The sequence below is a fragment of the Apium graveolens genome, chromosome 7 (assembly GCF_009905375.1).
Source record: "Apium graveolens cultivar Ventura chromosome 7, ASM990537v1, whole genome shotgun sequence".
Lineage (NCBI taxonomy): Eukaryota > Viridiplantae > Streptophyta > Magnoliopsida > Apiales > Apiaceae > Apium > Apium graveolens.
The window spans coordinates 259,486,421-259,508,639 of NC_133653.1; the positions used below are offsets into that span (position 1 = coordinate 259,486,421).

Sequence of the window (22,219 nt, forward strand, 5' to 3'; positions counted from 1 at the left end):
AACTAAAAACTAATCTAAGCCATTAGATCAATCTAACTTAATAGCCCCCTAAAAGCACCATACCGAACTAATCGATACCATCCCACACACAATCTCAACTTTTTTCCTCCGCTTTTTATTTTATTTTTTAACGTCAAACGGTAATTTGTTTTAAAATCCGACTTCACTGTATTTTTCTCCACCTCTCAACGATCGATTTGCATATCATATGTGATATTTTTCAAAATAATTTAAAATAAAATATTATGTAATTTCTAGTTTCTGTTCCAAAATTGGTTTCTATTAGAGTAGCCCATATATATATACTAGTCTCTAACGTGAGCGATACACGGATTGCTTTTAACACTCGAGTAATTTTTAATAATAAGTTTTATCTTAAAATTATTGATATATTAATATAAATTTTCAATAGTTGAAAAATAAATCAAAGAACATAATACATTATAATAATTTATGTTTTATGATAATTTGAGACTTGACTGAAAATAAATAATATAATATATAATATGTTATTTACAAGACTCGAACCTTGAACCTGTAGAAACTATTAAAAATAAAGATATAAAGTTTAAATTTAATACGTTGTTGACGGAATTCGAACCCTCAACCTATGAGAGCAGTTTAAATATTAATATAATATTTTATTATTATTATATCCAACGGTTCCATCTATATGTCTTTAAATCTGACGGTTCTTATTTTGCGTACCAAATAACTGTACCAAATAACCAACCAACTACCAAGTTGCCTATAATAGTATAGTATAGATAGATAGATTTTTTGGTGAATACATGGAGCAGAGCTAGATATCTACTTAGAAGGCCTAGGAACCTATTTGGAAGCAATATAAAAGGTTCTGAAAACCCAACATTTACATTATTTACTTTATTAGAATAACACATAATTATATAATCTTCTTCAAGTTTTGTTTAATTATATTATATAATGGAGTCAACAAGTTATTATTGTCTATTTATACTAAAGTTATATTATTTGAGTTGTGTGAGATTGTTTTTTGGAAATATTGTTGGGTGCCACAAGTGATAAGCCTCCTCGAATGATTTCCTCATTGTTGTCATCCATCTCTTCAAAACCTTTAGGCCCTGTCACCCTGATAAAACATTATATATATACAGGTTCACGATCATGGGTTGAGCAGACATGGAAGATAGAAGAGTAGCGCATTTTGTGTATTACCTGGTTCAACAAATGAAGGACTGTATAGAGCTAAAATAGTCAGCTTACACAAAGAAAATATTGGAGAAGGCTGGAATGCAAGCTTTTAACCCCACTAAATATCCTATGGATCCGAAGGAGCATTTGACTAACGACGAAGGCGGGAAACTGGTGGATCCAACAGAATACAAAAGCTTGGTTGGAGGACTTCGCTACCTTGTGCATACATGTCCCGACATGGCTTATGATGTGGGGATAGTCAGCCGTTTTATGGAAAAGCCCACAGTTCTTCATATGAATGCTGTAAAGCGTATACTCAGGTACGTCAAGGGTACAATTAACTACGGCCTGGTTTATTCGAGGGATATTAGAAACAATATGCTTACAGGATACTCGAATAGCGATTTTGGAGGACAAACAGATGACAGGAAGAGTACAAGAGGAATGGTATTTTACTTAAATGATAACCTCATCACATGGGTCTCAGAGAAACAAAGGTGTGTGGCCTTGTCTTGGTGCGAGGCAGAGTTTATGGGAGGGACGACATCAGCTTGTCAAGCTGTTTGGCTGAGGAATCTGCTGAGCAAGCTAACAGGTGAAGATATGGGTCCAGTAATCTTGTACATTGATGATAAATCGGCCATCGATCTTGCAAGGAACCTAGTTTTTCATGGGCGTAGTAAACATATAGACAAACACTACCATTATATTCCAGAATGTGTTGAGAGAAAGGAGATCATTGTCAAGCATGTGAGTAGTGATATGCAACGAGCAGATTTCCTGACCAAAGCTCTCACTACTATCAAATTTGAAAGAATGCGCAGATTACTGGGAGTAATGGAGTTGCCTAAATAAGTTTCAAAACTAAGGGGATGATTGTTGGAATTATTTTGAAACTTATAGCTCGTTTTAAAATAATTAAAGTATATGCATGTTGAATTAGTATGCATAGTCGTGGAGAAGTTTTAGAAATGGCATATGTAGACACGTAGAAGTAGAACTGCATTAGAAGAGTTAGTTGTTTAATGGTCCTTGTTTTTAGCTGCATATTCTATTCAGCTATCTATTTATATTGTACGCTTCAAATCAATAAAAACAACTTACACGCAAGTCTTTGTTTTTCTCAGTTTTACAATACACACACAAGAAGAATATTGCAAAATATACTTGCACCAAAATTTATCAAATAATCTAAAATGTTGTCCAGTCAACTTCGAATGTTATGTATAACAATTCTTAATTTCTTTTATCATTTTTGCTTTAATCAATATACAGGTAAAATTTAATAGCACCAACCTGAGCAAAAGGAGCAGCCTGTTTAGGGCGATTCTTGCATTGTGAGAAGCACCATCTCCTCTTGGCACTGGGTGCAAAAAAATCTGAAACAAGTTCCCTCTCGGACTCTATGCTAGCCTGTAATAAATAAAATCATAAATACAATGAGTAAATGTGCCCTATGCTGATGAAGACCAACTCAAAAAACTTGAAGTTTTACATTAGCATTAAGATGCAACTGGTGATACTGGATCAACCGCTTCGCACAATTTCCTGGAACAAAATTCTGGGGTCCATTATTTAAACCTTTTCCCATGAAATTCTGGCATCCAGAACACAGAACACAGGGAGCTTGATGTGCTGAAAAGAAAACACATACAAATTAATCTTCCAGCCTGGACTTTCAAATTAGCAATATTGATTTGGTACTCCAACACTTGTATATGATTACAAAACATTTTAAACTGCTCAGAAGCTTTCTCCAAGTAAATACCAGATACCTTAATACTGTTAGTATCCTACTCTCAATATTAAAAAGGGAATTCTCCTATCAAGCTTGAAAGAACAAGCTAAACCTTATATTTTGAGTTAGATTTTTACAGTTACCTACCGAAAAAATTCTATAAAAGAGTTTTGGCTTATACATCATTCCATACCTAGGAACATAAATTACCAACAAAACCAAAACCAAGAAACCATTCTCCTACATAAAAATATTTAACAATATAATAACTATATACAATAAGAGCAGAGAGGGTTTATTTATAAGATAATTAGCAAATATATACGAGGGTTTTTTGGTTGTTTGTATTAAATGCCTAGAAAAATATACATGATAAGCTAGTAACTAGTAAGGAGGTTTTCATTATAGGATATTGGCACAAAGATATGCAACTTAAGTGTCTGTATGTGTATTTTGATAAAGATAGCGTTCAACAGCTTTTTTTATTTGATAATGAACTACAATACTTAAACTAAAACAATGCAAGTAAATGTCCTACAAAATAGCAACTAAACAACTGAAGTCCTACATCATCTCAAAGACTAACGTTTATTCAGCAACGCCCTTTCCAGTTCTTTAGACCACGTCATCACGATCCAAACAAACTTTGCACGACAGTTTAATTAAGATAGCAACTAAGAAATAAATAAACCAGCTTCCCAAGTTTAGATTAAACGACCCAACAAACTCCCCCTTAATCTAAACTTGTCTTAACAAACCTTCTTACTCCAAGTAAGGGGTCATTTGTTAAATCTGAATCATTTTTTCTGTACGATTAAAATTCTGAACGATTGACAATCTGAATGCTGGACTGTTAATCCTGTTTGGTAAATAAATATCAAAATTTCTGAACGGTAATATTTGTTGATCATATCCTTACGTATATGTAAAAATTAATTTGTATTTTAATCTTAATAATCAAATAACAATTTACACGTATTTTGAAAATTTAATAATAAAAGCATACATATATTTTGAATAAATATAATCCTCTTAAAGATTTAAAGAGTAAACAATATTTTCAGTCGTAAACATGAAAAATATATAATTGTAAGTTTAATTTTAAAATTATTAAACAAATTTTAGACAAATGTATTCATATTAAAATCCACATTATTATTTGAATATAAACATATTTTAAACTAAAAATATAAGTATAAATGTTAAATAAAATTAATATATGGCATGAAATTTTAATTTTATACTTTTTTTAAGAAAATCACGTATGTAGTATAAATAAATATATTATATTTTTGTATTATGATCTAGTGGTTTGATATCACCTGATAAAACTTACTATATCCTAGGTTATATGAACCATCGAGCTATATTTTTTTGAATGAGTCATCCAGCTAAATTCTTGGCTCATCAAGCTAACATAAAAATTTATCAAACAATCTGGACAGGTGATTCAAGTCTCGTCCAGTACTTTTGGTATGGTACAGGGGTTAACAAATGACCCCTAAGTCTCTCATTCGTTCAAATCTGACAGCGTTTAGTGTCTTAGTTAACGAGTCTGCCCTCTCCTCGTCTGAGCATATGTGCTTCACGATTATGTCCCCATTTTCAATGCATTCTCTTATGAAATGAAACCGGATGTCGATATGCTTACTTCTACCATGAAAAACAGGGTTTTTTGCTAAGTCGATGGCTGACTTATTATCTATAAACAATGTCACAGGTTGTATATATAATCCTGTAATCTGAGACAACAGCTTCCTTAACCACACTGCTTGACAAGAGGCTGCTGTTGCCGCCGTGAATTCTCCTTCGCACGAGGAAAGGGCAACGCACATTTGTTTCTGTGAATTCCATGTTATCAGACTTTTGGTGAGGTAGAAAATCATGCCCCCCGTACTTTTCCTGTCCTCCACATTTCCTGCAAGGTCACTATCAGAGTACCCAATCACCACATTGTTTTTCTCATCTTTTGTGTAGACTAAACCCAAATCCATCGTTCCCTTGACATAACGTAAGATACGTTTCACTGCATTTTGATGCATCAGTGTGGGCCTCTCCATAAATCTGCTAACAATGCCTGCTGAATAGGGTAGATCAGGACGTGTCTGAACTAGATATCTCAGCCCGCCTATCATGCTTTTAAAATTAGTAGAGTCGACTGGCATGCCTTCTTCATCTTTGTTGAGAATCTCCTTGGGATGTATTGGCATTTTAGTTGAGTTATAGTACAGCATTCCTGCCTTGTTAAGAATCTTCTTTGCGTATCCAGTTTGCTTCAGTTGAATGTACCCATTACCTTGCTCCACTTCAATGCCCAGGTAATATGTGAGTTTTCCCATATCGCTCATATCAAAGCTTTTAGCCATCTGTTCCTTGAATTCTTTAATTTGGACAGTGTTTGAGCCGGTTACCAGCAAATCATCGACATAAACGCCTACGATTAGCACTTCTTTTCCCACGTGCCTTGTATACACAGTTTGTTCATAGGCACATCTGACAAAACCTAATCCTTCCAGACACTTGTTTAATTTTGAGTACCAGGCTCTTGGGGCTTGTCGTAGTCCGTATAGAGCCTTCAAGAGCTTATAAACAAGGTGCTCTCTTCCACGTTTAACATACCCCTCAGGCTGCTTAACGAACACTTCCTCGTTGATTTCCCCATTCAAGAATGCAGTCTTTACATCGAGGTGGTGTACCTCCCAATTTTCTTTTGCTGCAAGTGCTAATAGTAGCCTGATCGTTTCAATACGAGTAACAGGGGCGAATACCTCATCGAAATCCACCCCTTTCTTTTGTACGTATCCTTTGGCTACAATTCTAGCCTTGTGTTTTATGATGTTCCCAGCAACATCTCGTTTCAATTTATAAATCCACTTGAGATCAATAGTTTTACGTCCCTTTGGCAATTCAGTTAGTTCCCATGTGCCATTTCTTTCAACAGCATCCATTCGACTTGTATTGCCTTCTTCCACTCGTCTCCTTTTGCTTCTTGAAAATAATTGGTTGGCTCATCTATTCCCATGAGATACAGTTCATCATCTTCCAGCTCGACAGGTTCAGTAGAATCATATATTTCACTAAGAGTTTTGAATTTCATAGGTTGCTCATCCTCGGAACTGGAGTTTGTTACACTGAGGTTTGGCTCACTATGATCACTTATGTCTCCACTTTCTTCTGTTTCTGAATTTTGAGGCGACGTACTCGAACTCAATATCTGGTCACTGTCTGTACTTTCATCAGCCACTTTTGCTTCTTGGAAACTTGGTGTCCCTTCTTCAAAATTGTTGTTGGTATTTTCCTCTCGATAATTTGTAACTACACAGAAATTTCCATTTCATTTCTTTGTTTTCATTTCTTCGAAGATGACATCACGACTCACATAAATTTTCTTTGTGACAGGATCAAAAAGTCTGTACGCCTTTGTGCCCGGTTCCTTGACTAGGTGAATTACTTCTCTGCTCCTGTTATCGATTTTTTTAGATTTACATGTGGTTCCTTCATGTGGGCCAAAACAACCGAACACCCTGATATGATCTACGTGATGCTTTTTCTCCGACCAAGCTTCATAAGGGGTAATGCCCGTAATTGCACGTGTAGGAAGTCTATTCAGTAAATAAATTGAGTGTCTAATTGCCTCCCCCCAGAAGTAGTTTGGCATATTCTTTTCCTTGAGTAAGCTTCGCGACATCTCAATCAAGGTTCTGTTACGCCGTTCAACTACTCGGTTTTGCTGCGGAGAGTATGGGGCATAGAAGTGGCGATTAATCCCAGCCTCCTCACAATACTAGGTAAAGTCCCTTGAGGTAAATTCTCCACCATTATCCGATCTGAAAGTACGTATCCTCTTTCCTGGGCTATTTTCAACCAACATGCGAAATCTTTTGAAGGCATTAAGAGTTTCACTTTTATTTTTCAGAAGGTAAGTCCACATAGCTCGACTGTAATCATCAATTAAGACAAAAATATATTTATTACCTCCAGGAGTGCAAGGTGTAATTGGACCACAGAGATCTCCATGCACCAATTCGAGTGGTATGGTGGCTGAGAACTTTGATTGATTTGGGAACATCTTTCTGATCTGTTTTGACATAAGGCAGCCAGTACAAATTTCATCTGGTTGATTGATAGCAGGCATCCCGTGTACCATGTTGGTTGAGGACATGAGCTTCATGGCCTTGAAATTGACATGGCCAAGGCATGAATGCCACAGCCAGTTTTCATTTTCGCATCGTGCTATCAGACATTTTGCATCGCCACTGTAAATTATCATTTTATACAGTCTATTCATGGATCGTTTAACTTTCATAAGTAGGTTACCTTGTAAATCTCGAACCCACAAGAACTCACCTCTGATCATTACGTTATACCCCTCTTCAGCAAGTTGCCCGAGACTAATTATATTACTACGTAAAGAAGGGATGTAGTATACCTCTTTTAATTTCCTGTCTTCTCCATTTTTGCATCTCAACGTGATTGAACCCTTACCCTTGATTTGCACAACTGAACCGTCACCAAATTTTACTTGACCCACAATGCTTTCATCTAGTTTGTCAAATTTTGAGTACTCCCCAGTCATGTGATTACTCGCGCCATTGTCTAAATACCATAGGTTAGATTCCACATGTTTCCCCTTGTCGTCTTGATTCAAATTTAGCCTCACACGTTCCTCGTTGATTAACATACTTACTTTCTCGGTTTCATTACTCTCAACCAATAATAGTGCAGGCTCTTCATCGGATATTTGTGCCATATGTGCCTCTTCCTTTACTTTCTCTGTCTCACTTCAGTTTCTTGCACTCAGCGGCATAATGCCCGTAGGCACTACAGTTGAAGCAACGGACCTTGCTTTTATCTCGTGCGCCGCGGTTCTAATCTTTCCCACGAGTTCTCTGCGAGCTCTCACTGTTGCCTTTGTATGTACGCTTGGCCCATTCCTCCCTTGTGAGCAGCAGCTTACTCTCATCTTTTTCTCATTCAATCCATTCCTCCCTGGTGAGTAATAGCTTATTTCCACCAGTTTCCACTTGCCCTTTGAGGCGTTCTTCATGGGCCTTAAGAGAGCCCACGATTTCTTCTACTGTCATGGAGTCCAGATTGCCAAATTGTTCTATAGTAGAGGCAATTGTAAAAATTTTGACGGAACTGCACGCAATAGTTTTTTGACCACGTAGCTTTCAGCTACTTCCTCTCCTAATTCCCGAATGTTTGTGACCAATCCTGTCAGTTTCATACTGAAATGATCTACAATCTCTGTGTCCTTCGTCATCATAGACTCGAACTCCATCTTAAGAGTCTGTACTTTCACCGTTTTGACGCGCTCCGCACCTTGGCACGTCACTTTAATTGCATCCCAGGCTTCCTTGGCGGTTTCCTTATCTGCAATGGATAAAAGGACATCTTCTGGTATGCCCTGGTATATTGCTGCGAGAGCAATTTTATCTACCTTGTCTTCAACCACCGTCGTTTTGGGATCTTTTGGTGATATCGCTTCCCAAACTCCATGGGCCTACATATATACTTTCATTTTCATAGCCCATGCTGTGTAGTTTGCTCGTGACAACATTGGATAACTCAAGCTGATCGTTCCTTCTTTAATCTTCCACGACTCCATCGTTTGTGTCTTTGGCATGTACTTGGGCATCAACTGGACGACCAAAGCTCTGATACCAGAATATTGGCACAAAGATATGCAACTTAAGTGTCTGTATGTGTATTTTGATAAAGATAGCGTTGAACAGCTTTTATTATTTGATAATGAACTAGAATACTTAAACTAAAATAATGCAAGTAAATGTCCTACAAAATAGCAACTAAACAACTAAAGTCCTACATCATCTCAAAGACTAACGTTTATTCAACAACGCCCTTTCCAGTTCTTTAGACCACGTCAACACGATCCAAACAAACTTTGCACGATAGTTTAATTAAGATAGCAACTAAGAAATAAATAAATGAGCTTCCCAAGTTTAGATTAAACGACCCAACATAGGATACATTGAATTCTAGCCCTAACAACTACTAAATGATTCTTGCATCACACCTATAGCAGTAAATATTAATATTAATATAATAATGCAAATAAATTAAAATTATTATTATTATTATTATTATTATTATTATTATTGCTATTATTATTAAATTAATACACATATATGCAAAAACTACAAAAATAAAGAGAGTTTACTTTATATATTTTCGTACGAAAATAATCAATAAGACAAAATAACTTGGCAACAAAATTTAAAAAACAAGATCCGTAATTATTCATCAAAAATAAAAGAGGCACGTTAATTATTTCCCTCAACGTACTACCTTCTTAATCTCATTGTTTTTCATACCAAAGAGGGCAAAATCCTGTCAAATCACAAGGTTAAAATTATTTTTACTATGTTTTTGTAATATTATATATTTACATGACAGTTAAACTTTTGGAGCCATTTAATTGCATTTTAACAATAATCATATAAAAATCATCTTTTGAAGTAAAAGTTAAATTAATTTATTCAAATTAAATTAGGGGCTTTCACATGGGAATAGGGGAACAGGGGAAAAAACTATTAAAAAGTACTTTGATATTTTTTAACATAAACACCAAGTCAAATTGCTGAGTATGATGGAATCTGAGATGAAGAACATGCACAAGTTATGCCCCAATTTGGTACTAAATTTACGGTTATGTTCTAGAATGCACCAGTGGGCTACTCCACTCTGTGTGCATATATCGTCTTAATATTGAACCTCCAGCTGAACAGAAGATGCTTTCACAGAAGATGTTTTCACAATGGAAAAAAACTATTAAAAATTATTAAAAACTATTAAAAAGTACTTTGATGTTTTTAACATAAACACCAAGTCAAATTGCTGAGTATGATGGAATCCGAGATGAAGAACATGCACAAGTTATGCCCCGATTTGGTGCTAAATTTACGGTTATCTTCTAGAATGCACCAGTGGGCTACTCCACTCTGTGTGCATATTAGGTCTCCCCATCTTCACTGCTCGAACTACCAAGTATTGCTGGACTAGCTGAAACACAAGTACAGATGTGAAAGTCATTGACCAAAAACAGGGTGAAGTAACAAGATGTCTTCTCCTTTTTACTTCTCTTTTCTTTTTGCGCCTACCAGTATAGCTACCGATCATAACATTTCCCCAATATTTTTCAATTTTTATTTGAAATAACCCTATGATAATCTGATTATTATTTATTTTCCTTTTCATTACTTAAGTAATAGAATATTTTCATTATTATGATTCAAATGCAACTTCAGATAACCTATTGAAATTAATACAAAAATCATAGGGTTTCTAGGAAGTACACAACAAACCAACATGCCTCGAGTATAGAGAATTCGAGCTAGAACTCCAAAATACATTAAAAATCTTTTTCCCAACTTATTTTTACTTTAATATTTAATAACAGCATATTTCATGAAATTTAAATTTTGAAAAGTCCAACTTGATAGATATCCAAAATAATCCTATTAATATCTCTGATATCTAATTAATATCTAGCATAAGTACATATGTACATATTTATTTGTGAAAAAAATCCTTAGACAATGTTTCTAAAAGAAAATCAATATGGTCGAAACCTGTTACTGCATATAGTTTCTAGGAAGGCATATCAATAGCCAATATAGTTTATGGGAAGGAATATCAATAGCCAACATTGGCTAAAAATAATTTCTCGGAAACTGGTCAAATAAACTGTATCATGAATTGAAGATGAAAAAAGAGGTATAAACTCATATTACAATCTCCAAACTTTTACAAATAAAATGGGAAAACAGTGATGGAAAACTTCTGTTGACTAGGGAGGAGTGGATCAAACGGAATAGCAGAGGAGGTGCAGAGGGGTCATCCAGCCAAAGAAATTGTTGAAAGGAAGGTGGACGTGGGTTACGCGACAAAAGCAGAGTAAAATGCTATAACTGTGGCATATATGGTTACTTTGCTGCAGAGTGTCGAAAAACCGGGAGAGAAAAGGAACAAAAGTAAGAAATAAACATGGCACAAATCAAGGATGACGAGCTAGCACTCTTATTGGCCAAACACAGTAAACAAGGGGAAGAAATGGTGTTGCTAAATGAAGAAAAGGTTGTACCAAAACTTGTGCACGATGGTGAACGTGCTGATTCAAACCTGTGGTATTTGGATAATGGTGCGAGTAATCAAGTGACAGGATTACGATCAAAGTTTAGAGAACTTGACGAGGGAGTAACTGGGCAAGTGAGGTTTGGAAATGGCTTACCAGTTGAAATAAAGGGGAAAAGCCATGTGGTCTTTGCATACAAAAATGGGGAAGAACACACCGTCGAAGAGGTAAATTATATCCATTTGCTTTGCAATAACATAATTAGTCTTGGAGAATTGTCTGAAGTTGGAAACAAAGTCGTCTTAAATGGTGAGTACTTGTGGGTGTTTGAAAAATCAAGAAAACGACTTATGAAGGTGAAAAGATCCCCTAATAGATTTTATAAAATAACTATAGAAACCAGTAAGCCTGCATTGTTAATCTCTAAGACAGATGAATTACCTTGGTTATGGCATTCACTGGCCACATGAATTTTCAAGCTTTGACACTTATGCATTCTACACAAATGGTGAATGGGTTGCCGAAGTTTGAGAATCCAAAGACTATGTGCACAGATTGTTCGATGTCCAAACAGGTCAGAAAATCGTTCCCATCTCAAAGCAAATTCTGTGCGAAACAAGTGCTTGAATTGGTTCATGGTGATCTTTGTGGTCCGATATCTCCCGCAACAACTGGTGGCAACAGGTATTTTCTTCTTTTGATGGACGATTTCAGTCGAATAATGTGGTCATATACTCTAAAAAGTAAGGATGAAGCCCTTAATGCATTTAAGAAGTTCAAAGCACATGTTGAAAATGGAACAGACAAGCGAGTAAAGACTCTCAGAACTGATCGTGTAGTAAAATTTTGTTCTCAAGATTTTACAACATTATGTGAGGAAAGCGGAATAGAAAGACACTACAAAGCTCCCTACTCTCCACAACAGAATGGGGTGATGGAACGAAGAAATAGGACAGTGGTTGCAATGGCTAGAAGTAAGATGATATAAATGAATCTACCTTTGACGTTATGGGGAGAAGCTGTGAGACACTCCATGTAAATTCTCGACAGGTTACCCACGCGATCTCTAACTGGAAGGACTCTATATGAGGCATAAAAGGAGATAAACCAAACATAGGCCATGTACGTGTCTTTGGATTTATGGCTTATATGAAAATCCCAGGGGTACACACTAAGAAGTTGGATGACAGGAGCAAACCAGTGATACATCTTGGAAATGAACCACGAACAAAGGCAATGAACCAGGAACAAAGGCATATCGCTTGCTTGATCCTCAAAGCAATAAGATATTTGTAAACAGGGATGTGGCGTTCGAGGAAAGGAAAACATGGCCATGGGATCAGCATAGAGAGGAAAATCGTGATCAACAGACCACGTTTGTTGTAGTTGGCCCTGATGTTCAGAATAGTGAAGAAACTGTTATTCAAAGGGGGAGAAGAAAGCTTTCAATCACAACAAACGAGTATGGAGTCTGAAAATGAAGCAGTGACTCCATCGACAAAAGGGAGCATGCCCATGACACCACAGATGTCAGTAAACATAGACCATTCAGAGTCTACAAGCTCGGACAGTAGCAGTAAACCGCGACGTTACAAATCTCTTGCTGATATTTAAAATGAGACATAGGAAATTAAGCTCGATGATGAGCTTCTATTGATGGGAATTGATGAGCTAATGAGTTATAGCAATGCTGAGCGAAATGGAGTCTATTGAGCAGAATAAGACATGGACACTGACAGAATTAACGGCTTATCGCAAGGTAATAGGCCTGAAATGGATATACAAGCTGAAGAGGAATGCTAATGGGGAAATAATAAAATATAAAACAAGGCTCATCTCCAAAAGATACGTACAAGAGCAGGGGGTGGACTTTGACGAAATTTTTGCTCCGGTCACCAGGCTCAAGACTGTTCGCTTTCTGTTGGCATTGGCTACCAAGACCGATTGGAAGATTCACCACTTGGATGTCAAAACAACATTTTTAAATAGAGAAATTTAGAAAGAAGTTTATGTTGCTCAACCTTAAGGCTTTATTAAAGAAGGTCAAGAACACTTGGTGTATAGATTGATTAAGGCTCTTTATGGTCTGCGTCAAGCACCACATGTCTGGTATGCTAAACTAAACAAGTATTTTGAGAATCTAGGTTTTTCAAGGTACCCATATGAGCATGCATTGTACATCAGGGGTAATGGTGTTGAAGCTCTCATTGTTGTTGTCCATGTAGACGATCTCTTAATAACAGGTACTAAATGAATTTAAACAACAGATGAATGATTGGTTCGAAATGAATGATTTGGGGAGGTTGTCGTACTATTTGGGAATGGAGGTTCAACAAATGAAGGACTGTATAGAGCTAAAACAGTCAGCTTACACAAAGAAAATATTGGAGAAGGCTGGAATGCAAGCTTTTAACCCCACTAAATATCCTATGGATCCGAAGGAGCATTTGACTAAGGACGAAGGCGGGAAACTGGTGGATCCAACAGAATACAAAAGCTTGGTTGGAGGACTTCGCTACCTTGTGCATACATGTCTCGACATGGCTATGCTGTGGGGATAGTCAGCCGTTTCATGGAAAAGCGCACAGTTCTTCATATGAATGCTGTAAAGTGTATACTCAGGTACGTCAAGGGTACAATTAACTACGGCGTGGTTTATTCGAGGGATATTGGAAACAATATGCTTACAGGATACTCGAATAGCGATTTTGGAGGACAAACAGATGACAGGAAGAGTACAAGAGGAATGGTATTTTACTTAAACGATAACCTCATCACATGGGTCTCACAGAAACAAAGGTGTGTGGCCTTGTCTTCGTGCGAGACAGAGTTTATGGCAGGGACGACATCAGCTTGTCAAGCTGTTTGGCTGAGGAATCTGCTGAGCAAGCTAACAGGTGAAGATATGGGTCCAGTAATCTTGTACATTTCATGGGCGTAGTAAACATATAGACAAACACTACCATTATATTCGAGAATGTGTTGAGAGAAAGGAGATCATTGTCAAGCATGTGAGTAGTGATATGCAACAAGCAGATTGCCTGACCAAAGCTCTCACTACTATCCAATTTGAAAGAATGCGCAGATTACTGGGAGTAATGGAGTTGCCTAAATAAGTTTCAAAACTAAGGGGGTGATTGTTGGAATTATTTTGAAACTTATAGATTGTTTTTAAAATAATTAAAGTATGTGCATGTTGAATTAGTATGCATAGTCGTGGAGAAGTTTTAGAAATGGCATATGTAGACACGTAGAAGTAGAACTGCATTAGAAGAGTTAGTTGTTTAATGGTCCTTGTTTTTAGCTGCATATTCTATCATCTATCTATTTATATAGTACGCTTCAAATCAATAAAAACAACTTACACGCAAGTCTTTGTTTTTCTCAGTTTTACAATACACAGCTTATATATATATTTGTATACATCCTGGCATTGAGTATAAACAAGAAATATGCACTATGTTGTTGAAAACCAACTCAAAATAATAGAAATTTTACTTTAGCATTAAGTTTTACATCATTTATAACATGATATATATATATATAGCTAGGGAGATGATGGAAATACAAACAACTTTTAAAATTAAAGCTATAAACTAATATAAGCCACTAAGTCAATCTAATATAATCCAGGCACCACACATAATTGACCTACATCCTCCTGCACAAAATCTCAAGTTTCTAAACACATAAACTATATCATTTAATTATTTTTAAGTATAATTAATGGCATATGCATCATGAAAGTTAGATGTCCTTATTGAAACTATTTGTCATTCAATATTACTAAAAAAATGTAAATTAGTATTGTCTATTAATCATGTCATCAATATAATAGAATAATAAGAAAATTAATTATAACCACACACCGCGTTTAGAGAAGGCATGTAATGGTGGAATCCTCTACACCCATCCTCTCTCACTCTAATTTTTATCATGTACTGATGTATCATAACCAATCCCCTTGAAATACCTGTAGAAAATAATTAATTAGAAAAAAATTAACTATGATTATTTATTTTTTCAAGAGGAGGAGTAAAGAAATATACCGTGCCAATCTTGATTTACATGTGGAGGGTGGTTTTCTTTATTGTCTTCTTCATCTTCGAATATGTTCATCACTGTTTAGTGTAAATTTGAGTCTCTATGAAATAGATGGGGGGGCTGACAGTAGGTCAAGTGTTAGGGTTTGTGAAAAGATAACACTCTTTTTATAGGGAAATTTCCTATATAATTACTAATTTTATTAAGAGTTTTTTCAAATTCTTAATGTTGTATATCTTTATTTATTTTTTATTTCATAGTCAAAATTTCACAATTGTTTGGTTCCACTTTTTAATCTTTCGAACATATTATACGTGCACCGTTGTTATTTAATAAATATGATGTCATATAATTTGCAATATAACACTTTTAATATTTTTATTATAAACTACTTAACAATAAACATCCTAAATAAAATATAAAAAAATATAAATATGACATATCAAATTTTAGTTTTGATTAGTTTAATAATGTGGTTGAAAAATAAATATCCAAATTACGCGTCAACATAATTTAGACTATAGGTTTATAAAATAAATTATATATATTAGATATCGGTTATATAATTAAAAAAGAATATATAATTGGTTAATATTTATTTTATTAGATATTTTTTAAAGTGATAAATCGTAAAAGATTTTTATAACTCATAATACAAATTTAAAAAGTATACTCATACTAAAAATAAAAATTTGAAAATAAAAAAATTAATTTGCACATTACTAATAATGAAGAGTTAGATGAGAGAAGTTATATGAGATAAAATCTTGTGTAAAAGGGATAATGTATACCATATATTGTGTATCTCTCTCAATTATACTTATGGTAGAATCATATTTGTAATATACAACTTATTTATATATTTACTACACATTACTAGTGGAAATAGTTGGAGTTTATCATACAAATTGATACTAATGAAAATATCATACATCACTATGAAAATTAGTATGACAACTGAGGCAACTCCCAACAATCTGCTTAATCCCCACTCTCATACTTCAAGCCCCACATACCTCGGCCTTTAGCCCATCAGGGGTAGCCCACTTGCTTATCCCAGACAGGTACTGGAGCGATATGAGAGATTATTATGGAGTGTTGAACTAAATATTTGATACCACTTGGTCGGTTTGTTAAACAAATTTTAAATCCACATAAGTATGATATTATTTATTTTTAGGGCCCAGCCTGCATGAATTTTTTTTTGAGCCCATCATCTAAAAAGGCATCCTTCTAATAGAGTTAAATGGTTGTTTGTAAACTAGCAATTTCATTCCACAAATAAAAGCCTATGTAGTGACTTAATGAAAACATCTTCAATCATTAATAAAATATATAGTATGACAAAAATTAATATTTTTTATTTTATCTTCCACATACATTGTTATATTATGCACCACCAAACAAACTAGAGTGCACATCTCACCATCATTAATAATAAATAATTAGAATTTTATCTGTACTACCAACCCATACTTATTATTAGTCTTTATAATAAAATAACATCAAAAATTATTAAAATACTTATTTAAGTGATATTCAATTTTCCTACTAATTCTCCTTGTGTTATTACTTTACTATGTTTCTGATGTGAATTCCTAGGGGTTTCCCCACGGACCCAGTGACACAAGCTACTAAAAGCATACAAGACTCTGACAGCTACTTTGCAATAAATAGGTAGGGCACCTAGGTTCTTCGGATAGATAGCGACTTAAAGTATTTATCTGTCCAGGTTGAAGCGATTAAGGCGATTCTTTTGGGGGCCATATGGTTCACCCAGGTAATTGACTTTCTTCTTTTATAGCACATCTAATATTTTAGCCTTAGGCTGAGCAGTCTACAAGATACAAGAAAGAAGGCAATGTCAATGCAGACTTGGTAAACCGGACTCGGCCACCTCATCTCGAGATCATTGGGATTAGAAAATCTCATAGGAGAGGGCGATCCAGGACCTAAAAAGGGGAGAGTTAGCCACTATAAGGAAGAGTTATGATCCCATATTTGCTATCTACCTACTGCCTTGGACTTCGTCGAGCTACAGCTTAATCCCAGCAATAACTTGATTACATTGTTCAGAATGAATAATCACACCTAATGCTCTCTCTTGCACCTGCAGATGATACATATTATATTGATTATAAACGTTCCAAGTACACATAATCAAATGAAAATTAACCCTTCTTCTAAGTTGTCCTGCTTCCAAAGAAATGATGTGTCGGCTCAGAGATATTTTAACCAGTAAAACTTCAACATATCTACTAATCTCTCTTTAACTTCTATGGTAGGTTCCAGATTGATATCAAATAAACTACACTGTAATATTACACACTGAACTAGAATTAGAAAATCACCACAACCATCACCTGGACTCAACTGCACTAGATTCCGATCCTCTAAAGAATGAAAGGCGCCACCAAATCCAAAATGATTAACTCAGATTTGGGAATTCAGTACCATGTCTGGAGAAACATCAGAATCCCACTCCGTAAACAATGTGTGGTAATGCTTACAAGGAAGAGTATGGAGTACGTGTGGGTTCTAGCACATCTCTGTCTAGCCTTCTTTGACACGTACGTAGCCACGAGAGAACTGAACTCCTGAATCTAGGAGTAAAACCGAGAATTTAAAAAACACCACCTACTAATGAAATATGAATGCCCAACAATTTTTTAGCTTTTGCATGGTAAAATTTTTCTATAAATTACCACACTTCCTTTCGAAATGGACAAATTTATTGTGAGAACACATATTTAGGTTAAATAATGAAAACATGAATGATTTTGAAATATTCCCTCCGCTGACTTAATTAAGAGTTTACATCCCCTTCTTTATTTTTTGAGCTGCTTTCTGAGCTCCAATTCGGAATAACAAACACGCCAGAAATGCCATGATGGGACAAAAAAAAATGTCATCGTTCTATTGGCACCACCTACAAATATCCCCTTAGCTAGTGAATATATGTGTGGAAAAGTACAACGAAAGATATTCATAGTAAACCACAAACCAAAGAACAAGCGTCAAAATGCATATAAGCAAAGAACAGGCTTCAATATGCATACCAAAATGTGCAGCACAACAGAACACAGCCACAGAACATATTATAAGTGAACTCAGAACCTAGCGCTGCATTTATATCACTTTTGGTGCTAGTAGTATTTTGAAATATTATGCTTAGCTAGGTCATGATTAGTAGCAGCATGATGTAAAAAAACAAAAAAATTAAATAACAACAGGCAAGCTATTTGATGCAAAAATACAAACCACACTGTAACCACAAAAAACATATTTCGTCTTAATATTGAACTTCCAGCTGAACAGAAGATGCTTTCACATAGAAATAGGGGAACAGGGGAAAAAACTATTGAAAAAATACTTTGATGTTCTTCAACATAAACACCAAGTCAAATTGCTGATGTATGATGTCCGAGATGAAGAACATGTACAAGTTATGTCCCCATTTGGTGCTAAATTTACGGTTATCTTCCATATTGCACCAGTGGGCTACTTTACTATGTGTGCATATTAGGCCTCCCCATCTTCACTGCTCGAACTACCAAGTATGGCCGGACTAGCTGAAACACGGGAACATATGTAAAAGTCATTGACCACAAACAGGGTGAAGTAACGAGATGCCTTCTCCTTTTTACTTCTCTTTTCTTTTGCCCCTACCAGTATAGCTACCGATCATAACATTTCCCCAATATTTATAAATTTTTATTTGAAATAATCCTCTGATAATTTGATTATTATTTATTTTCCTATTCATTACTTAAGTAATATATTATTCTTATTATTATGATTCAAATGCAAGTTGAGAGCACCTATTGAAATTAATACAAAAATCATTAGGGTTGCTAGGAAGTACACAACAAACCAACATGCCTCAAGTATAGAGAATTCGAGCTAGAACTCCAAAATACATTAGAAATCTTTTTCCAAACTTACTCGAATATCTTTGAATCCTAAATTGGGTCTATTCTGCATTTTGTTGTTGGGAAACCCTTGGGATAACGGCTGTTATGCTAGCTGTTCATCCGCCTAAATTCTATCATGTTTATCATTTTTAGTTTATATATCCATCATAACTAGAGTTGTCCTACATCATTTTAATTAAAAAAATTAAATCAACAATTTTAGCTCTATTTGTGAAAACTTGACACATCTTTCATATACATATCACTGATTAAAATATTATTCATACATCATTTGTTTCAAGTAGTTACACATCATGGTAAATGTTGGTTGTGAGCATGTGACCATGTGTGTGTCTTACACAAATAGCTTCACAAAAAATTTGCAAGCAGGACAGACCTTCGTAGATGAATGCTTAGTTTCTTCACTTAATATAATATACTAATTCCTAAGGAATGGCTATGATAAACAACCTGCCTTGATTATTTTGAATATTATTAAAACCTTAACTAATAAACCTCTAAGGATAAGTCCATCTATATAGATCCATACACATGTGTATCCCAGTCAACTATGTCAATACTCAATAGGCACAAATATAGAACAACGGACTTGCAACAATTATCGTCTAGCTACTGAATCAGATTAAGGAATTAGTTTGGTTCTGTGATAAATATGTCCAGTTTTTCATTATAAATAGAATTTGAAGGCTTAAAACAAAACCTGAAGAAGAAAGCTCAAAAGCAAGGTAACAAAAGACAAAGAAAAATAAATAATAAATTAAACTTACTTCTTGAATTCATCCCTGCTGCATAATTGTGATGAATCAAGTCCCACCTTAAGTTGACCACTTCTGACATCTATACAATGGAGAAAGATAACAAGGATTAACAATTATGTAAATACATTACTCTAATTCACCATCAACATGGTTGCAACAATTTTAGCATACTAAGAAGACCTTGCCAGTTGTTCTTAGTTTCATCTTTAGCCGACGGAGGTAGTTTTTGTATTTATTTGATAATACCATAATAACAATTAGGTACCCCTCATGTTATAAACACACAAGTTATAAGTATAAAACTTTTTTAATGCAAAGTGCTACAGAAAAATTAATATGATTTCAAAAGTGAAGTGTTGCAAATAAACTAGAATAGATTATATATTTAAAAGTAAACTGAACATAGTACTTCAAAGCATCACAAGTTTTGCAGTCTGTTTATTTGATGCATTTATAAATTCAGATAAAGAGCCGAGATTTGATCAGATAAATAATTGAGGATTTTGAGAAAATAAATATAAAGACTATTTGTACAAAAGAAATATGTTTGTTAAATAAGCTGCAAAAAGAAGAGAATTCTTGTAAAAACTTAATTATCCCTAAAATCATAATACCTCCGTACATCGCACGTATCTTCTTGTAAACCCTACATCAAGGGCAAGTTCAAGACGCTTTGAAAATTGTAAGCTTCTTCTGCTAACCTGAAAATTTGACAGCAGATAAAGTGTTTGGTGTGAAATCCTTCTATACATGCAAATGGATGTCATCAACTCTTCCTGTATTTAAATACATGACACCTGTGATAGACTTTAGTTAGCATGAAAGAATAGAGCTTTGTACTTCTGGGTGAAACCAAAAATTACAGAAAAGAACATTTGGTTGCACAAAGTAGTCAGAGATTGTACGGATAATTATGATTTAACAAAATTTTGATCTTGCCACGGTGAAGGTGTTGCTCTAATGATGATGGGTTCCCTTTCCTACAAACCAACATCCATAAAACACACTTGTTAGAATTATGATACATTATTTAATTCAAATATATTTTAATAATTGATTGATGTTGGCCATATCTTTAGAATATTTTTGGATTATAGTTGTAGGGCTTTTAGGAGAAAAGATATGTCTGTTCGCTTATACAAAGGCCACATTATTACACTAATTGGCAAGTCCAGCCACTTTGTGAAAAAATTGGAGATAACATTTATAGCACGATCTTATTGACTACATATCAACCTTAGAATGGAGCTAAGGATGTAATCCATCTTATTTCAGGTGACATAATGATACTGTGTTCTTTGCTCAAAGGTGGATCTTCTTTTTTCCTTTGGGGGGGGGAGGGGAGGCGGGAGCATGGGGAGAGTTTCCAAGCCCGGCAGAAATAAACGATTTATATATCTTGAGGTGTTTCTTTGTTTAGGTTGGGTACTTCAGGTTTTCAACTAAAGTTAAGGTGGTCAATAGGCACATCATATCTCTATGTTATTACTAATTTAATAGTGAATGTTAACATTTTCATACCAAACATCAGTTGAAGATGATAATTGTACGAGTTAAGAATAGAAAAACTTATGTACAATTATAATTTAACTTGGGACCCTCCTGTAAAAAATATCTGCAGGAATCAATGCATTTACTCGGACTCAGCAAGAAGTGTTCGACATGGATATGGACTCCACATATTTTGAAAAATATACATGTTTTTATTGTAAAATAAGTGTCCAAATCCGAGTGTACATGTCCAATTGTCGAGTGTCCAACACGGGTACTTGAAGGTAAAATGAAGGGCCCGAGTAATATACACAATCCTGTTGGCTGTAATTACAGAGATTGAAATACAAGATTCGAAAAAGTTCAGATCGTAAAGAAAAAATTATTCATTCCTATACTGCAGTTCATAAAGGTTAGGACACATCATATATAATCCATCCCTGTACTATGATTCATAAACGTTAAGACACAACTTATATGAACCAGCTGGGAAGATCATATTAAAAGTGATCAGGAGTTTTTGGATGGTGAATGTTACTAGTGATTCATACATTATGTTGACTTGGAAAGTAACACTATCTCACATGAAATTATACAAACAGAAAAAAGAAAGCAATTCAATTGTAACACAATTAAAAAGCTCGGTGCACAAACCAAATTTCTGCTTTATTTGGGTTGTGTACCTAAATTCACATCCAATTATATATGTATATATAAAAATTATTGATAACTAACATAGAAGACCAAGATGGCTCAATGGCCATCATAAAATAGATTGAGCTAATTTATACTGTAGGAAATATGAAGAATACTTACGCATCAGAATATCTTTTTGATGTACTAGATTGCAAGTAGGATGAATCATTCTCAACAGTATGCTTATATTCGCAGGACAAAAACCGAAGCCTGTCAACCTGGAAAGGATAACATTCAGTTTCCTTTTTTATTTTATATATATATAGTGCACTCATAAAACAAT

General features: G+C 34.8%; 2 protein-coding genes and 1 long non-coding RNA gene across 3 annotated transcripts; 1 reads left to right on the plus strand and 2 right to left on the minus strand.

Annotated features, from left to right (window-relative positions):
* Nucleotides 1-1,272: 1,272 nt before the first annotated feature.
* LOC141674764 (secreted RxLR effector protein 161-like) lies at nucleotides 1,273-2,031 on the plus strand. Its single transcript, XM_074481462.1, has one exon. The coding sequence runs from the start codon at nucleotides 1,273-1,275 to the stop codon at nucleotides 2,029-2,031; it is 759 nt and encodes a 252-aa protein (XP_074337563.1).
* A 5,990-nt stretch (nucleotides 2,032-8,021) lies between these two features.
* Nucleotides 8,022-9,970, minus strand: LOC141674765 (uncharacterized). Its single transcript, XM_074481463.1, has 3 exons — nucleotides 9,863-9,970; nucleotides 9,227-9,268; nucleotides 8,022-8,420 (listed from the first exon to the last, which is right to left on the minus strand). Exons 1-3 carry the CDS (start codon nucleotides 9,968-9,970, stop codon nucleotides 8,022-8,024), a joined length of 549 nt encoding a protein of 182 aa, XP_074337564.1.
* An 8,380-nt stretch (nucleotides 9,971-18,350) lies between these two features.
* Nucleotides 18,351-20,621, minus strand: LOC141671152 (uncharacterized). The gene is made up of 3 exons (XR_012554973.1): nucleotides 20,364-20,621; nucleotides 19,759-19,828; nucleotides 18,351-18,628 (listed from the first exon to the last, which is right to left on the minus strand). It is a non-coding gene; the product is annotated as an uncharacterized LOC141671152 (long non-coding RNA).
* Nucleotides 20,622-22,219: the final 1,598 nt, after the last annotated feature.

Coding starts and splice junctions, on each gene's coding strand:
- LOC141674764 (XM_074481462.1), top strand. CDS start 1,273: ATGCAAGCTTTTAACCCCACTAAATATCCTATGGATCCGAAGGAGCAT.
- LOC141674765 (XM_074481463.1), bottom strand. CDS start 9,970: ATGACTTTCACATCTGTACTTGTGTTTCAGCTAGTCCAGCAATACTTG. Junction 9,269..9,862: donor CAGAGTGGAGTAGCCCACTG/GTGCATTCTAGA, acceptor GTGATTTGACAG/GATTTTGCCCTCTTTGGTAT. Junction 8,421..9,226: donor AAAACAATGAGATTAAGAAG/GTAGTACGTTGA, acceptor GTATATATGTAG/GCCCATGGAGTTTGGGAAGC.